This window comes from Puma concolor, chromosome D3 (genome assembly GCF_028749965.1).
Source record: "Puma concolor isolate L17-30 chromosome D3, mPumCon1.1.hap2, whole genome shotgun sequence".
NCBI classification, from domain to species: domain Eukaryota; kingdom Metazoa; phylum Chordata; class Mammalia; order Carnivora; family Felidae; genus Puma; species Puma concolor.
In genome coordinates this window covers 94,295,042-94,319,224 of record NC_141678.1, presented here as the reverse complement: position 1 = coordinate 94,319,224, position 24,183 = coordinate 94,295,042, and the positions used below count along the sequence as shown (strand labels likewise).

The 24,183-nt window shown below is 62.5% G+C and overlaps 1 protein-coding gene across 9 annotated transcripts in view; it reads right to left on the bottom strand.

The window, feature by feature from the left end:
* Window positions 1-24,183, bottom strand: part of NFATC1 (nuclear factor of activated T cells 1) — a 105,333-nt gene extending 81,150 nt beyond the window's left edge. For 2 of the 9 annotated variants that reach the window (XM_086683282.1, XM_086683280.1), the window contains exons 1-2: window positions 23,680-24,163; window positions 9,319-10,414 (exon numbers count right to left, since the gene is read on the bottom strand). In XM_086683282.1, the coding sequence (XP_086539408.1) occupies window positions 9,319-10,414; window positions 23,680-23,806 (1,223 nt within the window). In that variant the 5' untranslated portion in view covers window positions 23,807-24,163. Of the gene's footprint in view, window positions 1-9,318; window positions 10,415-19,332; window positions 19,693-23,679 lie in introns of those variants that run through there. The other 7 variants (XM_086683287.1, XM_086683286.1, XR_015242683.1 and 4 more) reach the window with 6 other exon arrangements.

Genomic DNA, 24,183 nt, shown 5'->3' with positions numbered 1-24,183 from the left:
CGCCATCTTGCCAAAACACAAAGCCAGATGACCAAATTCGGCGCCAGTCTGAGAAACAAAAAACAAAACAGGGACTACCCAGGACAGGAGAGCCTGCAAAGCAACACCACGGGGGCACCAGGGAGACCCAGCCCGGGTGGGGGGACGCCCTGATGGCCGACGGAGTCGTGGCTCCGAAGAGACGCCCGCTGAACGTGTAGATGAGACGATGCCACGTCTGGGCTGTGGGACGGCCAGGAGGGGACGGCGGGGACTCTGTCGCACGCGTCCTCGGCTCTCCGTGGTACCAAGCAGCAGGCGGGGCCAGGTTCTCACGGGAGGCGGCAGCGCTCACGGGGCCGCTGTGGTGTTCGGGGCCCGGCCACGTGATCCGTGTCTCTTTCTGTGTATCCATAGCTTACAGGTACTTAGCACTTAGAAGAAAGCTGTCACGGCTTTTATGAGCCCTATTTTCCTAAAGCAGCCGAAGCCGTAAACTCTGAACTTGGCAGGACTCAGGCCCCCCCAAAGGAAGGACAATCGAAACTTAAGGAAAACGAAATCATCAAAGTTTTAACGCAACACATTTTCTCAGGGTCGCGGCCAAAGGCCTCCTCTCCTCTCATCTGTTTATTTTGGTTTTCCCTCTCATTTTAAAGAGGGTTATCAGTGCGGTTCTCAGGCCCTTCGCCCGGGATCCGGGCACAGGGTGCGCCCGGGACCACACAGGAGTCCTGGCACAGGCCCGCCCGCCCCCGCCCGGCTCCGGGCTGAGAAGCTTCTTCCCACACCCGAGAGGTCGACCTTCCTGGAGGGCGGCTGAGTCCTGTCGGGAAGGGACAGGTAGGTCCACCCGCGATGAAACCTTGGCTGACCGCCCACCAGCGTTCCAGGGCCAGGCGCCCTTCCCTGTGCACGTCCTCCCTGAAGCGCCCACTGTCGGGGCCCACGGGGTGGCCCCCCCGGGGAAGGAGGGGCTTCGCTTCTGCGGGGACAGAAGTCCGGGGGAGACCTCGCACAGGACTTTGCTCCCGGAGCCTTGGGCCCTCGCTGCCCGACGGCTGCCTCTGCTCCGTCACTGAGGGTGACTCGGAGCAGGACCTGGGACAGATGTCGCAGGGAGGACGGTCATGCGGAGGATGCAGGAAAGGCACAAGGAGGCCATCGTCTGCAGACTCCCGAGTGAGCCGTCTGCCCCTACCCCGCCCCTCCCCGTGGTTGGCGACGGGTCCCGTGATGGTCCCGGGAGCCCCTCCAGGAGGCCCGTCCACAGCGACACCGCCTCCTTGGCCCTGACCTGTCCCTGTACCCCGCGTGCAGGCTCAGCAGCCCGGGGAGGCTGTGTCCAGTCAGGAGCTCCATTCACACTCAGCACAAACTGGGAACCTACGGCGCGCGAGCCACACTCCATACTCGTGCCGGATTCTAAACTGACACATTCGGTAAATTCCCTGATAATCTTTGCCTCAGGAGTCCCACCGCCCGGGCTTTTTCTAGCTCCCGGGGCACCCACATCACCCGCGTCCTGCCCCCAACTCGCAGACACGCCTCCACGGCCCCCACGGCCACAGACTGTGCCCTGACCTCACTGCCCTGCACTCAGATGGGGAGGGATGGCCCAGAGCCCACGGCCTCCGCCAGCCCCCCGCCCTCCGGAACAGCCCAGACCGATCCAGTAATGCCAGAGATTCCCTACAGTCCCACCAGGCAGGGGCTGCTCAGGGAGGCAGAGAGGAGGAGGCTTGGTCCAGAAATCCGGACGCAGACGGAAACAACTACGGGGACCCACCGTCGACCCAGCACAAGGGAGCTCTGTACTGACGCCTCACTCCTGCCCCTGCGCTCCGCCCCTCCGGGACTAGACTGGACCTGTGTGGACACAGACCACCTCTCCCGGTGGCACTCGGGCAGCAGAACGCCACCAGCCACACACTGCTTATAAAAACTGAGAAACTCGGGACCTCCAAGTTCACGCAGGTTGGGGTGCAAAGGTGCCGTGAAGCAGGCTCTCCCACCGGGCGGAGCACGCGGGACAGGCAGGGACAGACACACAGCCGAGGTCGCTCAATGCATTCAGTTCCAATAGCGGACCCGCAGCCTGGATAGTCATCAAATAGCGACCACTCTTTCTCTAACGTGAAGTTAGAAACCCAACGGTTCAGGATGCGCGTCAGGGATGCGTCCAAGCACAGCATTTCACGCCGGGGACGCTGTCTGGGGCCGAGCCCTCGTGCTCAGGCCACGGGAGCCCCGTGCCAGCGGATGCCGCAGCCACATCACCGTGGTCCCGGGCCCTGCCTGCGGGGGTCGCGGTGCCTGTCCCCAGTTCGGCCAGAGCCGACGGCCCCTTCTCTGCAAGCATCAGCCACCGCCCACGGCCTCTGCCTCTGGCCCACGTGCCCGCACGCCCCTCCGTGATGGGAGCCCAGACCCCACCCTGCAGCTGAGCAGCTCCAGGCCCCGGCTGGGACGAGACGCCAGCATGGGGGCCCCGATCCGCACGTGGCCTCAGAGCACAGAGCCCTCCAGTGAGCGGGCCGTGCCATCCAGAACCTTACGGGACCTGGTGGCTTCTTCCTCTTTTACTTTAAATTGGGAAATCGCCACACACCTCGGTTTCTCCATCTGTACGATGAGACTTACCCACACACGGCCTCCCACAGCAAGGAGCTCTCTGGGCCTGGGTCCCGGGCCCTGGGGAGGGGCACGTTAGGCTTTCAGGCCACAGTGCTCGCCCCTGACAGCCCTGCCGGACCCCAGGCTCCGGCGGAAGGGGGGCACTCGTCACCGCGCCCCCACCCCGCAGATGGCCACGTTCACCTGTGGGGAGTGATGCCGAGGGAAACCGAGGCATTGCCACGTAGCTGGAGAACCGGGCACGATGTCACCGCGTGTGAGATCACGGGCACTGGGATGAACCACCACATTCTGGCGACCGTCCACTCAGACCTACAAGCGGCCTGCGAACCAGAGAAAGGCCTGGACCGCCCGCCTCGACGGGCCGTCGCAACAACACGGCAGCGGCGGTAAAGTCGCACAGTCGTCACCGCACTAAGCGCGGAAGCACCACGCGCAACTCCCTGCTCCTGCGCCCTGCGTGTCCCTGCGTGGGCGGCTCGAGCTCTGGAGGAGAAGCGTTTATGCCAGGACTAGAACCGGCCCCTCCCCCCGGGGCTGGCAGGGATCAGCGCCCACAGAGCCGGGAACCTAGTGCGCGGGTGGCTCCGGGGTTCGTAGACGCCCTGGCCCCCGAGTCCCCGCAGCGCGGAGCCGAAGGCAGCCTGACAGGTGAGGTTTGCTGCGTGCACTTTCTCAGGGCAGCGGCCTCGTCCGGAAATGCACCTGCCCCACGGCCCACGTGCAGGCGGCACGCAGGGCACAGACCACCTGCGTCAGAAGCGAGACCTTAGGCAAGTTGCTTCTTTACTGAAAACTGACCGAATACTGTGTGTCCCAGCTCGCAGATGACGGTTTAGAACTGTTTATAAAAAAGCGAACCCCATCGTGATACGTAAGTAGTTTCTGTTCAAGAAACCAAGCAACACGGGCAAGCAGGTCCTGCTGCTTTGCGTGGAAGGTCTAGTCCTGAATGTGTCTCTGGCACAACCACGGTCTCTGGCAGGAGCTGGCCTGGCGGCAGGCCACACCGCACACCGGGGGTGGACGACCCCCTTCCCGCACCCTCTCCTCAGAGGGAAAGGCCCGAGCAGAGATCAATTCTGATCTGTCTGCGGTCACCGACACAGGGTGTCACGGGACGCTTGCTCCCGGCAGGGCTCCCACTGTTTGGGAAATCTCCACACTGGGGTTCCGCGAAGGCCCCGTGTGCACGGGACAGACGGGAGCAGGACCAGGCCAGGCACAGGTCAGACTCGACGCGGTAACTCCTCCCGCCCTCTGACCGGTCTATGAAATGAGCCACGGTCCGGATCTCGTGGTCTGACTTAAGGGCCACGTCCTGCACGCGCACCTGGGACAAGCATGGCAGAGGTGGGCAGAAGCCTCGCCCTGCCCTCCCCGCCCCCACACATCCGCTAACTACGCTCGCCAACGGCAGGCTCACCTTTCAAGGCAGAGGCAGTACTGGCCGCGAAGCACCTTCCCAGGTGTCGGCCGTGAGCTCGGTAAAAGCAGAGCGAACCCGCGCCAGAGGCAGAGGCCCGGGTCTCCGCAAAGCCTCTCAAGCTCGGGCCTCTCGGCCCACGTACTTGTGTGGCAAGCAGACACGGCGCGTTCGGCGTCCCAGACGGGGACAGCCGGCGCCTGGATCCTCCCCCCAGATGCCGGGTTCACCCCGGAAGGGGTTGGGCCTCAGGTTAATCTCTGGCCTCCCCGGGACCTGTGTGCTGGGCGTCCGCCCGCCCCGGAAGCGCGCTCAGCGTCCTGTAGCAGGACGCGTTCTCGTCACTTCCGGGCACGTCCCGACGCCCACCCCGCCCTCCACGACACGTCTCCTAGGAGCAGCGGTCAGGGGTCACGGGCCGAGTTCTGGCTCTGCCCCTAGATAGCCAGGGCCCTAACGGGCGTCCCCGACTGCACCTGCGTCCTGCCAGCACAAAGGGGACCCTACAGAGTCCCCACGGGGCCCCACGGCACGGCCCAGCAGGCTCCCTCCTGTCTTAAAGCTCCGTGTCAGCGAGCCTCCTCCAGGGGCCTGCTGCTGTGCCACGAGCCACGTGCCGACACCCCGGCCGGCTGGCCCAAGACCGCCTGAGCACAGACGGCGCGGGGCCAGGGCTCCCACAGGGGTGCGACGGGGGCGAGACCCCCGGGACACCGCGATGGTCCCAAGCGTTACCAGCCTACGGGTGAATCTCACGCCAAGCTAGGACACACTCTGAGACACTCAGAAAACATAAAATCAGTCGGGGTCGACAGACTTCCAGAAGCCAGCCCCTAACGCCGGGCACAAGGGCCGGGGACGCTATGAAAATCACCGATGTTCCAGCCAAAAACCTGAAAGAAATGTCAAGCACACCACCCTAGACGCACAGCCTCCCCAGGTCCCTGACCCAGCTCAGCTCTGAGCAAAGACGGTCATTAAGGTTACCTGGCCCCCTAGTGAATCCCTTCAAGAGCTCAAATCGAAAGAGCAAAGTTTCCCGTATAGGAATTTAGTTCTGCAAGTGGGAGGTTGATGCTACAGAAGATCGCATTAGGGGCGCCGGCTGGCTCGGCCCGTGGGGCGTGCAACTCCTGATCTCGGGGTTGCGACTTCGAGCCCCACGTTGGATGTAGACGTTACTTAGAAACACAATTTTAAAACAAACTCAAATAGAACGCTTCTGCGCTTCCAAAACCGGTTTCCTTATCCATCTATATTCCTCACGTAAGTAAGCCACTTTGAGGGCAAATTCAGATGATTCTGGGTGCAGAAGCCGAAGACGTTAAGACCCTGTAAGCTGACACGTCCCGTGAGCCTGTCCTAGAAAAAAAGGCGTCCACGCGCACAGAGGCAACCCCCAACACTGGCGGTTGTGCACTGACTGGACGGACACCCGCCAGGTCCGCCGAGTGACCCGAGGAGTTAAGAGCACCCACCGAAACTTGAGATCCTTCGTGCCACCGCGAAAGCCTCTAGAAACTGCCCTCTGACATCTACCGTCTAGAAGTCACCAAGCGTAAGCTAGTGTCTTGTAAATCAGGCCTTCAGATGTTCATCCCATTCTGGCCTCTGCACACCCGCCCCCCCCCCAGCCTCCCCACACTCGGCCCCCCCAGCCTCCCCGCCTCCGCACACATGCCCCCCCCTCGCCTCCCCGCCTCCACACACTCGGCCCCCCCCCAGCCTCCCTGCCTCCGCACACATGCCCCTCTCCGCCTCCCCGCCTCCGCACACCTGCCTCCCCCCCAGCCTCCCGCCTCTGCACACTCGGCCCCCCTAGCCTTCACACACTCGCCTCCCCCCTGCCTCCACACACCTGCCCCCCCCAGCCTCCCTGCCTCCGCGCACACGCCCCCCCAGCCTCCCTGCCTCCGCACACCCGCCCCCCCCAGCCGCCCCGCCTCCGCACACTCAGCCCCCCCCCCCCCAGCCTCTGCACACTCGGCCCGCCCAGCCTCCCCACCTCCGCGCACACGCCCCCCCCTTGCCTCCCCGCGTTCACACACCCACCCCCCCCCAGCCGCCCCCGCCTCCGCACACCCGCCCCCCCCCAGCCTCTCGCCTCCGCACACATGCCCCCCCTTGCCTCCCCGCCTCCGCACACCCGCCCCCTCCCCCCCCCCCCAGCCTCTGCACACACACCAGCTGCCTCAGCAATGGAGTCTAGGCTGCCCTGGGAAGCGGTTATCACTGGCATCATCACTGCAAACACCCTCTCCTTTCTGAAGAGGCTCACAGCCTGCCTCTAAGACTTAGAAAATTCTAGATTTTAGAGGGACTCAGACACATTGATGCAGTTTCTGTGTATTTCCCAAGCTCTGAGAACAGAAGTGTGTTCTGTTAAACTCTAAAACATGTCAAAACTATAAAGCAATGAAGTTCTATGAAACACTATGGTTAGTTTCACAATTTCTTCAAGTGTAGCAAGAACCAAGTATCCTTTCTGACTGCCGTGGGCCTATCAGGATGCTCTGCACAGAGGGGTCGCCATAAATGTACGGACAAAAGACCTCAAAAGGGAGAGAATCCCACAGCATCCAGACTTCTTGGGAAGGGCTAGTGTTGCACACTTTTCATTAAAAAGCTCCTTTTCCGGGCAGGATGGGATTAAAAGTGCACCCAGCACATCTGTTGTGATGAATTCTCCACATCCCAGACTCCAGAGACCGTTACAAACTCGGCCCCGGGGCTGCACAGCCGAGACCCCGCTGACGTCCCAGGCGCTGGCCAGAGTGGGACAGGAAGCCTGATGCGGCCACCCTCTCCTGCGGGTACGACGGCCTGTCCCTGTGGCCCGGCTGCCCTGGGGCACCAGCCGACAGGACAGCATGGGAACAGGACAAGGGACCAGGAAACATATTTCACGGTGAAACCAAAACAGGGGGAAAGGTCAGCTTCCACCCTCCCCCCACGTGCCGTGTTTGCTCGCGAGCTCATAGGAACTCCGGGCGCCCTCCCCTGCTCCCAACCGGGCGCTGTGACAGGGGCACGTCGCGGGGCCCTGAGCACAGACAAGATGGACGGACTCCTCTGGTCCGCACCCACAGCAACCTGCCAGGGACACCCGCGTTCCTGCAGACGCCCCGCAGCTGAGCGAGCCTCCAAGGGGGAGCCATCGTCGAAGGCGTCCTGCCGTCCTCATGCTGAGGCCACGTCAGGTGCTCTGGGCTCAACTGCATCCCCCCCCCAAATTCCTGGGCCGGAGTCTTAACCCCAGGACCTCAGAATGTGACTGTGTTTGCACATGGGGTCACGTTACAGTGAGGTCACCGGGTGGGCCCTGGTCCAGTGGCTGGTGTCCTTGTAACTAGGGGACATCTGGACAGACACAAGCCAAGAAGACGGGCCTCAGGAGCCAACCCGCTGGCGCCCTGACCTCTGACCCCGGGAAACAAATGTCTGTCGCCTACACCGCCAGGGCACAGACCAGCACACAGGGTCACCGACACGTCACGCTTCACCCTGAGCCACGGTTTCCTTCATGCTTGTGGCCTTGGCCCAAGGAGTCCAGTGAGAGACCATGGCCTTCAGGGTCCACGGAGACTATAATTTGTGAGCCTGTGTGCTTATGGCCGTTGGCTTGGAAATAGTCTTATTTTTACTCGAAAATTATAGAGAGGACAGCAGGCATAAAAGGTTCTTAAAAATTTTTAAACGCCTCCAAATGGATTTTTAAAGCTCCCATGTTTACGAATTAAATCCAGGTGCTGAAATACATTTGTTTTGATGATAACTTTGAATACGTCCGCTCGTTAAGCTTCGTACCGTGCAAAGTAGAAGCTGGGATAGAAGTGACACGAGTCAAGAAAGGTCCGTGGTGATTCGAGCTTTCCTGTTTTCTCGTCACCGACTCCTACCCTAAACGGCACGCTGGCAGGAAGGCAGCATCCACCAGCTAAGTGCTCTACAGGCCATCAGTCAACAGGGCGCCTGGGGGCTCGGTCGGTTCAGCCCAGGTCATGATCCCTCGGATCCTGAAATCGAGCCCCGCGTCAGGCTGTCGGTGCGGAGCCCGCTCAGGATGGGTTTTCTCTCTCCCTCTCTCTGCCCCTCCCCCCGTGCTCGCTCACGCGTGCGCGCTCTCTCTCTCTCTCTCAAAATAAATAAATACACATTTAAAAAAAGAATCCAGTCAACGTCATGTTGGTTTCCCACCACAAACTTTCTCCAGGCTCAGCCGGATTCGCCCGACACCCACGAGCCCATCACCCCTTGCGGCCGCGCCCCAGGCTCTCGCTGTGGACACGGGCTCTGAGCAGAGCAGATTCTGAATCAAACGATGCTGCGGACGCGCTCGCCGGAGCCAGTGGGTGCCGCTCCCCAGTGTCGCTCCCGGAACGCCCTCCCACAGAACAGGGACGGAAGAAACGGGACAGCGAGCCCAGGACACGGGACACACGGGGGCGTCCAGGGAGGCGCCCCGCGCTGCGAGGGAAGCCCGTCTCCGTGCTGGTAAAGCTCGAGGTGCAGAAAGCACTCTGCCAGGCGGCATTAGTGGCCCACCTGTCGGGAAGGCTATTTCGTTAAAAATAAAGACGCCGGGCTGGATAAGTAGACCCGGCGGAGTGGCGCAGCCCGCACGCCGCTGAGGAGTAAAATCAACAGCCCGAGACGCTCGCCTGAGCTCCCGTCGCCAGACTGCGGGGAGCGGGCACCGCTCTCCCGGGACGGGAGGCCGTGCCGTTCTCCGAGGAGCCCGGGGAGCGGGGTTTGCGGCTCTGGGGAATCGCGGCGCCGAGGCCCCAGCTGCAGCGACGCCGCGGTGGCAATTAGGCGGGAGAACGGGAGCGGGTGAGCAGCGGAGGGAAGCGCACAGACGGGGACCGTTTGGTTCTATGGAAAAAATGCTGAGCGCACACGTGTGCGCCCTCCTTAGGGCCGGCGGGTCCCCACCTGAACGCACGTGCGGGAGCCCCCCCCCCCAGCAGCTCAGAACGTGGCCTTGTTGGGACACGGGGCCTTTAATGAGATAATTAAGTGAGGACGAGGTTTGAGGGCGTCCTCACAAGAAGCAGATTTGAATACGGCCACGCGGGGAGAAGGGCGCTGAGGCCCAAGGAACGCGTGATGCTTCTAAGGGCAGACCCTGAGGCTGCCGCGGGCCGCGTGGGCGTCCCGGAAAGCGCCAGGAGGCAGCGGCCCCGCGGGCACCCGGATCCCGACCGGCAGCCACCAGGCCGCGAGGAGCCGCCTGCGCCGCCCGCGGACCCTGCACGCCCCCGACCCCCGCTCACCTGGTGTAGGATGTCGGGGACCTGGGCCTGGCCCACTGGTAGGGGTGCTGCGGCACCGACAGGTACTGGTCGCAGAAGGCGCCCTTCCGGATGTGCTGGAAGGGGGGGACCTCCTCGGGCAGGAACTCAGACGTGGGCGGCGTGGCCCCCAGGTCCTCGCCGGCCGGCTCCACCTTGAGCGCCACCGAGGGACAGCGGTCCAGGGCGGTCTTGCGCGCCTTCACGGGGACGCCGTCGCCCAGCTCCAGGGTGCTGTCGGTGCTCAGGGCGTTGATGGCGGCCACGATGGCGGAGCTGGTATACTGCGTGCTGTTGCCCAGCCAGGTGTCGTCGGTGACGCTGACCCGCGGCGAGCTGCGCGGGGACGGCGTGGGCGAGTGGTGCGGGGAGCAAGAGAGCTGCCGGCCGTTGAGGCCGTACTTCCTCTTGTTGCAGGGGGACGACGGCCGGGACGTGCGGGCCCCCAGCCAGCTCTCTTCCGTGACGCTCGTGCGGGGCGAAGTGGAGGGCGAGTGTCTGGGGGACCCCAGCAGGCCGCAGGCGCCCAGGCCGCGGGGGAAGCCCTCCTCGGGGTCTGTGGTCTTGGGGGACACGCAGGGCGACTGCCACGGGGACGTCTGCGGGGACGCATAGGGGTACGAAAAGTTGGACTCGTAGGACGAGGCCTCAGAGTTGCAGCTGCGGGAAGACAGGCTGCTGGCCGGGCTCAGGCACGAGGGGTCCCGGTAGGCCTCCAGGTTGGGCAGATTCAGGGTGGCCGTCGAGGGGGGCCGCTTGGAGCTGGGAATGACGTCTCCCGCCTCCACGTCGTGGAAGAACTGGTTGTTGCCATGGTGCAGTCCCATGTACGAGGTGATCTCGATGCGGGGGCTCTCCAGGGCGGGGGCTCCGTTGGGCCGGATGTGGCTGGAGGACAGGAGGTAGCCGGAGGGCCCGCTGTCCACAGCCCCCCCGTAGCCCGGGGGCTGGCCGGCCGCAGCGCCCGGCATGCCCGGGGCGGCACTCTGCAGGTCGTGGCACAGAGCCGGCAGCGAGGGGTGAGCCGAGCCGGGAGGCAGAGCGGTGCTGATGCTGGGGGGTGCATAACTGTAGTGCTCTAGAAAGGGGCCAGAGAAGAAGACGGCGTGAGGGGCCGGTCGTCAGAAAGCACGCGCACAGCCTGGCGAGCCCGTCGGCGCCGCGCAGCCCCGGGGCCGGGACCCCGGGCACCGACCCCGCCTCCCCTCCCTTCTCCGCCCTGCAGCACGAGGGCACCCACTGCACCTCACACCGCCTTCACGCTCCTACTGGCCGTCCTCTGCCCCAAGTTCCTGCCCGCAGAGAGCTGTCCGCTCCCCCCTCCCTTCGGCTCTCCACGCAAACGCCCCCTTCCCCGGCCACCTCCCCCAGGTTTCGGTCCCCAGCCCAACCGCTCTCCATGCAGACACCCCAGTCGATCTCTTTTCCTCGGCACTTAACATCATCTCGGTCATCACCTCTTTGATCAGACGGAACTAAGTTCCGTGACAGCAGGACCCCTTGCCTGCTTTGCTTTAGCTTGCTTCGTGGCTGTCTTCGGAGCCTATGACTGTACCTGGCACAGATGAGGTCCTCAGTTTGTCAAACGGATGGATGGATGGGTGGATGGAAACGTGGGTGGGTGGGAGGATGGGTGGGTAGACGGTTGGACGTATGCACGGGTGGTGGGTGGATCGATAGGTGGGTGGGTAGATAGAAGGATGGGTGGATGGACAGGTGGGCGGATGGGTGGGTTTTAGCTATAGGAACCTGGACATGTAAAGAGATGCAATGAGCTAATCGCTGTCAAATGTCCTAACTACTGGCTACAGACATAACACCCAAGGATCCGACAGAAACCTTTTCTGGGGTCTCTCATGGCCTGGGAAGCAGATGACAGTGGCACATAGCTGTATTTAAGAATCATGATATGCTAATTATAACTTCAATGAAAAACGTTTCTAAAAAATCATTACCAGGGTAATTAGTCATTTTTAATAGGAAAGCCACATTTCTGGAGCCACATCTTGGTGCCTCATTATTGTTGGCCTGGAGAGGAGTACTGCACAGTCTCTGAATAATGGAAACGCACACATGGAACCCTACACCGTCCCCTGGTTTAAGGGCACTGCTGCCTGGAAGACACTCCCTTCGACGAGGGTGCTGCCCCTGTGCTGTGTTTCAGAGACCCACACGGACCGACCTTGGAGAATCAAGGGTCTCAAAGTACAGGTTCGAACCCCATCGTATTTGCTCACGGGAAGCAGTCTAGCACCCTAAATAGGGAAGGGTCTACAGCTGTTCTTATTTTTCCCAGAAGGAGCCATTCAACCACGCTCTCTGGAGACCCAGGCTCTTGCCGTCCTCGCTACCAAGAAGTTCTTGCCTTCTTGCTCTGAATGCCCCCCGTGAAAACCTGCTTGCTATTCCCCAAATGGCCTCTCTTCCTCCAGGCCCCTCACAGGTGGCCTGGGGAGAGCGCGCAGGCCCACCCCCTTTCCGAGAGAGCGCCCCAGGTGCTCGGCGGGCAGCGGTGCTGAGACGCCCTGGCGGAGGCAGCGTGGGCAGAGCTCTGCCGAGGGAGAGAGAGCAGCACTGCCCCTGGGGAGACCAGACGCTGGGAGCGACAGGACGCAATCCCGTCCGGACGGCCCAGCCACCCTGCCGCCCACCTCCCGTCTCGGTCCCCACCTGCTCCCACGGCCCTGCGGGCAAGCAGGACCCGGGACACTGAAGGCGGGGAAAAGACCAGCCCCTCGTCTCCCCAGGGCAGAAGGTGGGGAGCCGGGCCCACGCGGGCCGCCTGCCCTGGGACCGTGTCCCATGCTCCCCACGTGGCCACTGACACCTGAACACAGGAACTGCAATCAAAAGTTACAAATACGATTACAGTCTTGGTAAAAATCAAGTTACAACCCCGGAAAGGAACTTCCCGGAGAAGATCACGGTTCCTGAGGAAGAGGTGGCATGGCAGCCGTGTCCCCCGGGGACACGTGTGCACATCCCCACACCCGGACCCGGCAAACCGCGCCACACAGGTGCCTGAGGGGGACATCATCAGGGGGAGGGGCCCGGCAGGCGCGAGGGGACAAGCCCCCAGAAGGAGGGCCCAACCCAGACCCTGGATCCTCAGCAGACAGGACGAGGCAGGGGCAGCAGGGGCGCCAACACCCGGGCCATTCCGCACGGAACGGGGTCTCAGCAGAAAGATCCACCTCAGCAGAAAACGTTTGTTCGCAGCCACACGCCTTCTCGTGTACTAAACACGTTTCCCCGCGTATTAGTATCGTTATCAGTAAGCAGAATATCAGCAAGGAGAGCGTGAGTCCGTTTTACACACTCAGAGGACAGGAGTGTTAGTAATCAGACGTCAAGAAACGACGTTAGTGTGTTTGGCATATTGCAAAATTGAGTGTGAGTGAAAGACACGCTCGGCTGTCCTGGTCCCCAGCACCCGGCTCGCTGCCGGCCACGGAGCCCCTGCCTCCCGGGCTGCCACAGGCGCCCAGCCAGCAGCGCCGATCCCACAACCGCTGGCACCGGCCGCACACACCTCTCTGGGCGCCTGCAGCCCCCGCCCGCAGGGCAGTGAGCGCAGGTCTGCAGACGTCCCATCCCCGCCCGCGTCCGCGCCCTGGGCGCCACCTGCCCGCGCCGCCGTCACACCTGTCCAGACACACACTTTCCCAGACCACCGAGAAAGCCACGCTGCTACTCTCCTGTGGTCTCGGCCCCCTCTGGCCTTCGGGGGGGCGAGACACCCCTGGGGGCCCCCAGCGAGCCCTGAGCCACAGGCATGAGGGGCTCTGCCTTCCCTGGAGCAGCTCGGACTGTGCGGCCCGCCTGTGGGCTCAGGTCCAAGGGCTCCCAGGACCAGCGCGGTCTCGACATTCTGTCCTCCGGGTGGCAACGTCCCGACGACAGGGGCACCTCATCAGACCCTCCCAGTGGACGAGGCCCCCAGGCCCTGGCCCGCCTGTGGCTGGGGCGCTCACACCCACACGGACCGTGGGCCCTGCCGTAGAGCCCTCGGACCCGTGACGCACATGACATCCCAGCGTTCGGTGAGGAACGTGTTTTCATTTCAAAAGGAATCACCGCCTCCAGCAGACAGAGCACCGGGCGCGGGGCTGAGGGGGAATGTTAAACGCCACAAATACAAATGTGTGTCACAAAGCCACGTGCTGGGTCACCGCCAAGGAAGTGGTGTCCCTTGTGATGGGCCCCCCACCAGCTCCCAGGCTGTCTGGACCTCAAAAGAAGTTTAATGGACCAATCCCTGTATTCCCTGACCCGGTTAAAAGAGCACTATGGGTGGGGTTCCCCGGGCATCCCAGTCAGGTGAGCGGCCGACCCTTGATTTGGGCTCAGCTCAGGATCCCAGGGCCGCGAGATTGAGCCCCACATCGGGCTCTGCGGTGAGCATGCGAGCCTGCCTGGGATTCTTTCTCCCTCCCTCTGCCCTTCCTCAACTCGTTTTCACTCTCTCTCAGAAGGAAATTTTTAAAAATTAAAAAAAAAAAAAAAGTAAAATGGTGCATCCACAGTTTAAGAGTTGGGGCACCCGGCTGGCTCAGTGAGTGCAGTCAACACCTCTCCATCTCGTAGTCGTCAGTTTGAGCCTCTTGTTGGGGGCAGAGGTTCCTTAAAAAATTAAAAATAAACATAAAAAAGAGGGAAGGTTGAGCCCACAATTGAGCTAACATTTGTTGGCAAGAAGGTAATCAAAGAGTTAAAAAAACAAATCCTACCAAACAGCCGAGCAGGACTGGCCCCCCCCCCCCCCCCCAGCAGGTGCCTGGGCCCCAGGTTCTGACTGCACAGCCGGTGGAGGCGTGCGGGGGGTCACAGGCTGGGTGAAACGGTGGGTGGGGGTGCGGCCGGTCTGACGGGTGTGCCCCCCGGGAGCGCCGTCTTCTAGAAGGATCTGGAAGAGACCAGGAGGAGCAGACCATGGGCCTGGGCTGTGGAACTGCCGAGGGGACTTTATGTAAACCAAACACTGTCAATAAACATGAGTCAATGAGAAAAGAAAAAGCAAAAAACCTCATTAAAAAAAAAAAAAAAAAAAGACTCACCTAAAACACAACTTTCCCTAATTAAACAAATTACAGACAGAAAGCCACATGCCTGACCTTCGTGAGGGCCCCACAACGGCGGGGCTGGGCGCTGGATGATGGAAGTATCTCTGCCGGGGCAAAAACACATCAAGGGAGACGTCCCTGCTTGCCGCGCCCGGGGGCTCCCGCCTGCTCCCCACTCCGTTTGGGTTGAGGACCCACCTAAGCCGTATTCAAATCTGCGTTACTTAGCGATTCAGTGAAAATGTTTCCAGTAACTTTCTTAACAACCCTGAGATGTTCAGGCTGATTCATGTCGCGTCAGGAGCCGCCGAGGCGCTCAACACCCATTAGGGTCACTTTCTGCCGCTGCTTCTGGGACCTGGCCGTCTGCCAACGAGGGTTCAGTAACCTGCAGAGCAGGGGAGCGCGAAAGACAGCGCCCGGGTCCGAGCGAGTATCGTGGGGACCTTCAGAAGGCTCCACACGCGAGAGTGACAGCAGTGTGGCCCGTCCTCTGAGGACACGCACCGCCCCTCCGCCGTCCGCACTGGAGTCCCAGCCCCACGCAGGTGCGTGTCCCCGAGGAGGGACGCCCGGGTGGGACGGGGGCCGCCCCCAGGCTTCTCTGGCGCTCGGACTTGTCAGAACCATTTCCTCCCATTCTGAGAAAGAATCTATTTCAGAACCAATTTTGTCACTTCCGAACCACCACCAGAAAAGTATATCCATGTGTCTTGTGTTGAAGCCAACGGCCTCTGGGCATCATCCCGGCCACCGGCCTGGCCCTGCCGGCCCGTCCCCTGCAGGCGGCGACGGGCGGGGCACGGACGGGCGGGCTCACCCCCGCCGGGCTCCCCTCGTCCTTCACAGAATGATGCTCTCCATTTCCAGGAACCCCCCCCCCCACCCCGTGGCGTCTGCTGGGGCCTGACCGCAGGACACGGGGCTGGACAGAGGACCGCACACCCGTGACGCCCGGTCCTGTCCTCCAAGATGCCCGACCAGACCTTCTCGCCGAGGCCCCACGGCCACCAGGCAGCAAGACGGCAATTTCCCAGGTGATGGAAACAGAGCAAAACAAAACTGAAACACACTCCACGCGAGAGCCTGCCGCCCGGCCCTGTTTCCTGAGCACACAGAGGTGGCGCCACAGCGGCCCAGGCCCGGCGGCCGCGGGGCACACACGGAACCGCGAGGAAGCCCCGGGGCCCCACAACCTGCCCGGGAAGGTCTCGCACCGACACCACCACCTGCCCCAAAGGTGCCCCTCCCCCCCAGCCTTCTGCGGCCTCCTCACGGCGGCGGTGCCCCTGTCCCCGGGCCACACGGGCGCCCCGCACACCTCTTGTCCCTCAGGCCCTCACCTTCTCATTCCCTGTCTTCAAGGAATTGCCATTATTAGCTGCAGCCTTCCTCTGACAAAGGCCCTGAATGAAAACACCCTCGTGCCAGTAACTATCCTGATGGAACATCCCGGAACCTCGGGACAAAGTGCGGACGGTGGGCCGCCCACATTGAATGCAGGGGCGCCTGTCCCGCAAGCTGAGGGTCCCCCCTGAGGCCCCCTGAGGGTGCAGGACCCACACTCACCGAGCCCCTAGCACCAGAGACCCCAGGTCTCTTCCTGCCACCGCCACCTTCCTGACAACGGACTTAGGAATAAAGGTCCCTGCAGACAGGTCTCCTTTCTGTGCGCACTGGGACACACCACCCTCGGCGCCCGGCACCACGCCCGCCAGCCTGGAGGCCCGGAGGAGGCTCTTCTGCCGGGGACACTCCAGCCCGGGCCCACAGGCCTGGCCGACTTCCTCCCGAGTTGCCACAGCGACAGCACCGCAGCTCGGGGCCAAAATAACTTAGGAGCCGGGCTCCGGCCCCGGGTGGGAAGCAGGGCGGTGCCCGCCTCCCGGCCTACGCGGCAGCTCCGTCCTGAGCCTGAGAAAGGGGCCCCGCCAGCCTTCTGGGGGGCGCTGGGGCCGCCAGAGATGGGACGGGGGTGGGGGGTGCGGAGACCCTGTGAGCACAAGCACCCCTCCTGTTCAGTGGGGGCAAATGGTTCTAAACGTTCTAAACGTGCTCTCTCCCTTCCCTCAACAAACGGTGACTACTTGGGCCTGCCGAGCGTCCTGGGGACAAGGAACTCTGTGCGCCCCAGCCCTTCAAGCGCCAGGCGAGACGGAAGCCGTGTGCATGCCTCCTGCCCAACGGGAGCACGAGGCGACGAGAGTGACGGGGGTGGAGGCCCACCACCCACGACTCCTCAGGGTGGGGGAGCCGTGACAAAGACCCGGTCCGTGCCCCCGCGCCCCTGCGGCTGAGCGCCCGTCTCCCTGCGCCCGGCGGCCCATCAGGCCGCGTTACCAGGCCTCGCAGCCCAGCGCAGGGGCAGCTACCCATTCCCAGAGTTACATCCAGGCTCGTTCCAGAACGAACGTGAAGCCATTTCTATCAGTAAAGGCTGGAGAATTGAACGTAGCAGCTTACTATAACACCGTGATATTTTAACATTTAATAATTATGATATGTCAATTATTCAGAACAAAGAGGAGGGACTTCATTAAATAATGGCCAAAACCCGGAAGCAATCACCGATGTCCTTCAGCAGGTGATGGATAAATAAACCAGTCCATCCAGACAAGGGACTATTACCCAGCACCAGAAAGAAATCAGCTACCACTAGCCACGAAGAGACACGGAGGAAACCGGAACGCGCATCACTGAGTGGAAGAAGCTGGTCTGAAAAGGCTACATCCTGTATGACTCCAACTGGAAGACATTCTGGAAAAAGCAGAACTACGGAGACAGTACAGACCAGCGGTCATCAGGAGCTGGAGGAGAAGGAGCCCACAGGGTGTCTGGGGCCGTGCAAGGACCCCGTGGGGTGCAGGAACGTTGCCTGCGTGTCCTCGTGTGCCAGTGCTCTGTGAGGTAGGGTCACGGTGCACACATGTCCTCGTACGTGTGTCCAGGCCCACAGAGCGTGCACCACCAAGAGCGCCGCCTACCATCCACTGTGGGCTGTGGGTGAGGATACAGGTCCAGCACAGTAACAGGTGCCCTCTCCGGGCAGGTGTTAAATGACAGGGCAGCTGAGGCGGGACGGGGCGGGGGGGGGGGGGGGGGGGGGGGGTCTAGGGGAAATCTCTCCACCTTCCTCTCCTTCAGCCCTGAACCTAAAAGTGCTCTTAAAAGATAGTCTTAGTAAAATGCAAACAAAACAAAACAAAACACGAGTATCTCTCACAAAAATACGTTAAAAGAGGAACGTTTCCTACACTTCTTTCTAACACGTGATGGTGCGAAGGAGGCCTTTCCTTCTCTGCCTGGCCTCCTCTGCCCAGAGCTATCTCCAAGTTGCTCGGGACCGCCCAACCCCCAAAGCCTGGTGAATGCTGGGCCCCAGGTGCCGGCACCCTGGAAGCCTTCCCGCAGGAGACCTTCCCTGGATCGTACTCCCCCGGGAGCCTGGGGGCTGGGGCACATGTTGAGCTGAGGATTAAAAGCAGCCTTATGAAGGTTCCGGCTCAGGGTCGGCTCTGAGTGTGGAGCAGACATTCTGGGAGGCACAGGGAGGCGGCGAGGTCCCCCCCCAGCTCTGGAAGCCCCCAACCACAGAAGCCACATGGGGTCTGTGCCCCCCAGCCTTCCGGCACAGCAGCACCCCTGAGGGCCCAGTGGTGGGAGGACAGTGCCGGGAGGCCCTGCCCAGGATGGGCCTTTACACCACGGTGGGGGGGGGGGGGAATCACAGGCACGGCCCCCACTTTCACCTTGTGCCTCTTGGCAAAGACACTTGCTGAGTGCCTGAAACCGGGGGCTGGAAATCTGCCAGACTCAGGGAAGAAAGTGAAGCCGGCCCCAGGGACCACGGCCCTTCCAGTCCCAGCCTCTCCTGAACTGCCTTGGCTCCCACTGACCCCGGAGGCCTGGAGACCCACAGCCGTGGAAGACGAAAACGGGGTGCAGATGACAAAATTCAGGCCGCCTCTGCCTGGTTGCAACGTTTATTCTTTAAAAACGAACAGGACGTTGCAGTTTTTAAAGGAGGGGTGGTGAGCGACGTGGAAAATATTATACAATCATCGCAGAAATGCCGTCCCATCAGCGCCAAGAGCTGCCTTCAGCCTCCTCGCTTTAGCGCCACGTGGGCAGGCCAGAATGGAGAGGTGAGGGGCCCGGCTCTGGGGGTCCTGCACCCGCCCCCCCCCCCCAGCCCTCCCGCCCCGCAGACAGCGCCTGCCACCAGGAGCTGGCTGTGAACATTCAACAGCTCAGCTCGAGTTCTGACTCTGACTCAAGAGCATCCACTCCGGGAGACTGGAGGTTTCGTTTATTTGTTTGTTTAACTGAAACCTTTCTTTGTGCAGAGGAGAAAATGAAAGAGACAAAGGCTCCCGCTCTTGAGGGCAGACTCACTTAACGCTTCCTCCCTTCCTCCGGGAGGGGCCGGGGCCTCCGGGGCGCTCAGGGACAGGTCTGGAGGGGCTCCATGGCCCCCTGCCCTCTGGCAATGGCCGCTCACCACCTGTCCCTCGACAGTGTCCAAGTCCAGGGCCTCGGACACTCGTGTCCCCTGGCAGAAGCAGCACACCCCCACCCTGGAGAAGCCGCCTCTCCAGCATGAGTGCCCGAGAGACCCCACAGTGTGACCCGCAGGCAGGAGGCCTGATGCTCTCCCTGTGGCCACTTGGCGACACGGCCTGTCCCACCCTCCCACAACTCCCCACTAAACTGGGTCTCGGCGCCCTAGGGGCAGGATGGGGGCCCCAGGCACACCCCCCAGGCCAGCCCTCCTGACTTCAATCTGGTTCCTGCGCCCCCCCACCCCAGCCCTGCACCGCCAGGGTCCTGCACCTGCGGCCTCGCACCCCGAAACACAGCACTGGAGGCCCCCGCACCTCCGGCCCCTGCGCCCCTCGCCCGCGCCCCCTCCGCAGGCCCCGCGCGGACCCACCTGGGGCAGCGACGGAGCCTTCGTCGCTCTGGTTAAACTCGAAAAGGAAATCGAAGTCGAACTCCTGGTCCTCCTCCAGCCCCGTCATGTTGGGATGGGCCAGGTCGGGGTTGGGGTCCTTATCCGCGCTCGGGGCCCAGGGTCTGGGGTCAAGGTGCGGGGCGGGTCAGGTAGGGGTCTGGGGTCGGGGGTCAAGGTCCGGTCAGGGTCGGGTGGGGGGGGCGGCGGCGGTCCCGGTCTAGGATTGGGAGGGAGGGGGGCGGGGCCCTGGCCCCGATCCGGGCCGGGCCCGGGTCGGTCGGGGTCGGGGTCGGGGTCGCGGCCTGGCTCGGGGCCGCGGCCGCGGGCACCTGTGGTCGCGCCGCCCGGGGCTCGGCTGCGCCCGGCGCTGGGCCGCGCGTCCTCGGGTAACGTGACTCCCGCCCGCGCCCCTCCCCCGCGCCCGCCCCCGCGCCCCTCCCCCGCCCCCCCGCCGTTTCCGGGTTGACATAAACAAGCCGCTCGCCGGCCGCCGGCTTCCGAGTTTTAAATAAACTCCCGGGGCAGCCGGGGCGCACGCGGCTCCCTCGTGTCCCCCGCCCCCCGCCCGCGTCCGGGGGTCCACGTGCGCCCCGGCCAGACCCCCCGCGGCCCGCGCCCGACGGGCTGGGGGCGGGGGGGGGGCGGGGCGCGGGCGGAGAGCGGGCGTCTGGGACCCCCGCCCCCCCGCCCGCGGACCCGCCGGGTCCCAGGGGGCGAGAGGGCGCCGCTCCCAGGCACCGAGTGGCCCAAAGATGGAAAACTGCGTGCCACCGAGACGGGAGACTGCGTCCCGCCTGCTAAATTTGTGTAAAAGTTAAAAAAAAAAAAAAAAAAAAAAACTCTCAAACTGCCGGAGCCTCGTCTGGAGCGAGGATTTGGTTGCTGCCTGAGTCTACAACATGCACGTCCTGCCAGAGGCCGGCGCTCGCCTCAGTGCGGATGCAGTCCACTGCATAGCTGTGCTCGCTCTCTAACCCGCCTGCCCCTTGGACAGGCAGCGGGGGGTGCACCATCTCTCAGCCCCCGTGGCTAAATCACCCGCAAATGCCAAGGAAACGTGCGGGTTTCCGCAGGGACCGGAAACGCCCTCCCGTACAGTGGGAGGCTCTGCTGTGGCCTGCAGGCTGCGCACATCTACGCGCCGCTGGCTGGCACACAGCAGCCCTTTTGTGCTGTGGCGTCTTCCTCACAGGCTCGTGCCCACCTGCCACCTAGCTTCGTTGCAACACCGTTTGCTTCAGTCCTGCAACTTCTTAAAACACATGTGCACACTCCTACGCGTCCACAAGTAACTGCAAAGCTTTCAAAGTTTCAGTGTGTGGGGACTGAAACCCAAGGCTAGGACACAGCAGCCGGGCACAGCAAATCTAATGTACAAGGCAGGTCTGGGCACCATTGTCTCCTACGTCTTTGCTTCAGCCGTCCGTTCTGACTGTCCCCAGTGTCTCAGCGCCACGCACAACTGGCATCTGCAAGAACACGCGAACTTTACAGGAGAGTGAGCGTCAGCCATGGAGAAGGACACGTCCAAGAGAGGGAGGGCGGGACCGCAGCCACTGCCGCTGGTCCGCTAAGGGACAAGCGCCCTCCTTTCTGCCCTGCAGGCCCTTTGCCCTGGGGGTACTGCTTTTTCCGGAAGCAAATAAGCTGCAAATCACGTGACCCCCCCCCCCCCCCATGATTCTCTCCCCTGACCCTTTTCAAAATGCCTGGTTTTCTCCAGTGATAAACTATAGTTCACTTTGGCCTGATTTAGTTTCTAATAATAGTGCTCACTTTGAGATGCATGTTGGAGGGTTGTTTTGTTTTAGTTCGCTTTTTTTGCTGACCTTCGGGCAAATGGAAGTCTGTTTCTGTTGAGAAGCCGCAACATTTCATTTTCTTTCCAGCTGTTTTCTCTGCAGCCACCTTCTAGTCCCCACCAAAAATGTACACACAACAGCCCTTGTCATCTGTTTAGACGAAAACTTTTTGGTCGACCGTTCGACCACTTTCAGAGAAAGTGGGTTCGCACTTCCACACGCACACGGGTGCCCACCAGCTTCCCACCTGGGCCAGCGGACCAGGACTCAGCCCTGCCCTGCCTAAGGCTGAGCTCCCCCCCCCCCCCGCCCCCAACCTAGTTTCAGATCCCCAACCAAAGCCACCACATGGGGAGGCCAGGTCTTTAAACGCTCCCCTTACCAGCAACCCCCTCCCGGTGAGTGCCTTTCAACTGGGAGATGGTGTGGAGCTATTTGCCAACTCAGCAGACACTCCTGTCCTGATGCAAATGTTTAGCTTGGCGCTTAGTCTCTGAGGCTGCGGGTGTGGGAGCACTGAGCTCCAGCCCTGGGTGTGATAGAGCAGGGCCTCTCCTAATCTGGATTAGGAAACTGCGAGGCCGGCTCGAAGTTAAGTGTCGGGAGAACAGAGCGAGCTTTGTTCTGTTCCGGAGAGCCCCGAGGGCATTCTGTGTGGAGCAACCAACCTCGGAATGGGTGGGTGGGTGGCTACCTACCAGGCCTTGCATTTCCCTGCGCTCTCCACGCGGAAAAACAAGCACAAGGCCTTCAGAAACAACAGGCCTAATGAGCTTCAACCCAGATGCTCATTAAACTGGAGGGAAGTGCCGGGGAATCACGCAGATTCTCACAGGGGCAGCTGACGCCTTAGTCAGGCCTTGGGGAGGGGACAGATCACGCGTCCTCCAGCGCTCGCTCCGCTGGGCAGGCGTTGACCTGCAGAAAACGGAGCGCCTGTCGAACCCTCAGCCTGTCTCCCTGAAGGACTCGACCACGCTTTCTAGCTGCCTCGCCTCGCAGTTCTCACAACATACACTGATATTCACCTGGTCCAAAGGCCTCGCTGCACCTGGCCTGCTGTCTTTTCTGCAGAGGCCCTTTGTCAAATGCAGGAAACAGGAAGAATCCCCACCCCCCCCCAGATGGCTTTTTGCCTTGTGAAAGAAGAGAGGTTGTTGCAGGATGGGCCACCGGCTGTTCAAGTGAAGACACTCCGAAAACGGTGTCCCAGAATCCAACAGCAAAACCTCAGCACACTTTTTAGAAACTGTTCCGATAGCGAGAGCTTGGCCCATAACCATCACCTGGTATTTACATTTAAACAGCCCCTCAACTGGGACGAAATGGTAAGAAACGCACGTCTTCCTCCACCACACAAAACACCCGGCAAATAATCGATCTCCGTTTGATGAGCGCACCGACTGGCCTGGGCTCCTCTCTGTTAAAGAACGTAGGTTCTCGAAGCTGGCGAGAACGCGGCTCTAAGTCTGCTCTGCAAATGCCGCAGGAAAGTTCTGGTCCTCGGAAGCACGTCCGCCCCAAAAGCTCACTACCAAGTCTGCCCGCTGTCTTAAAATAATGTAAATAAACATCGGGCGCTCCTAAGGCCTTTGGGAAGGTGTCTCCCGGTTCCCAGGGTGCAATCGCTGCCCGATGCCCCCGCAGGATGCCGGTCACCCCGGTGGGAGGCCGTTTTCAGACACCTGCGGGAGCACAGCCGGTGGGCGCTCCAGGCCGCCCGGCTGGAGGTGGTGGCGCTTCTCAGGGCAGCGGGCCAAGGGGACTCCGTGAGACTCCCTGTCGGGAGCGGAGTCGCCATCACCAGGCTTCATTCACTTTACGCACTTTTGGGACTATAAACAAGCGGCTTGAAACTTGGCGGTCTCTTTTCAAACTATCCTGAATCCTTTTCTACGGTTGGAACTCGCCCTCTACGAGGTTGCAAAATGTTCTGAATTAGGGGCTGTGTCCAGACAGCGCGTTTGATGCCTGGAGTCCTGCGGGTCCAGCCACCCGCGAGGCAGAGCCGGGGCGGGGGACGGGGTGCGAGACGGCGCCCGCCACGGGCGGAGCTCGCGGAGGGGCGCAGACCCCCACCTCACGCCGCGTGGCTGCTCTCCCAGGCCGCAGGGTGGCCTTGCCCCCGCTGGGGACGAAACCGGCCGAACTTCGTTCCCAAAGAAACCTCCTGGCTCGGTCGCAAGGCGTCTCCTGCGGTGGCGACGGCCCTAACCTCGCCCGGTCCCCGGACCGCCTGCGTTTGAACGCAGTTTGTGCAGCGGCTCCGCCGCGAGGCTGCGCTCAGCGCTGGAGGAGAGGAGACACCTATTGGCAGGAAGGCGCGCTTGAGACCAGGGCTGCTCCGGGGAAACACCAGGGGGACACCGCTTCCCAAGCCGCGCCGCGCCGCGCCGCGCCGCGCCGCGCGCCCCGCCGCCCGCGCCCCTCCCGGCGGCGGACCCGGGCCCGTCCCGCTCGCCGCTCCCGGGCCGGGACCCCGGGGGGCGCGGGGGGAGGGGGGGCGGCGGCCTCGCCGGCTTACCTTCCTCCGCAGACTTCATGGTGCCGCCGGAGGGCGGCGCGGGCCCCAAAGTTTCTCCGCTCCCGCAGACTGCAGCCGGAGGCCCGAGTGGAAACTTGGAAGGGACTGGAAAACTGGTACTTGGCATCCACGCGGCGGCGGCGGCGGCGGCGGCGGCGGCGGCGGCGGCGAGCAGGAGGAGCGGGAGGAGGAGCGGGAGGCGCTCGGCGCCGCCGCCCCGGCCGGGTCTCCCGGGAAGGCAGGGACCTCTCCCCCGGCTCAGCGCCGCCCGCCCCGGACAAATGTCATTGGGGGGCGTGTGCGCGCGTGGCGGGCCGAGCCGCGGCCCTGGGGCCCGAGCTGCGTGGCGGGGTGGCGGGGTGGCGGGGGCTCGGCGGTATGCTCCCGCGCCCCGGTGCCCGCGCCCGGCCGCCCGACCCGGCGCGGTGACTGTGCCGGCGAGTTCGGAGTCCTCTGAGTGTCGCTCTGACGCAGGGCCGCGCTCTGCCTCCTGCCTTTTTAAAG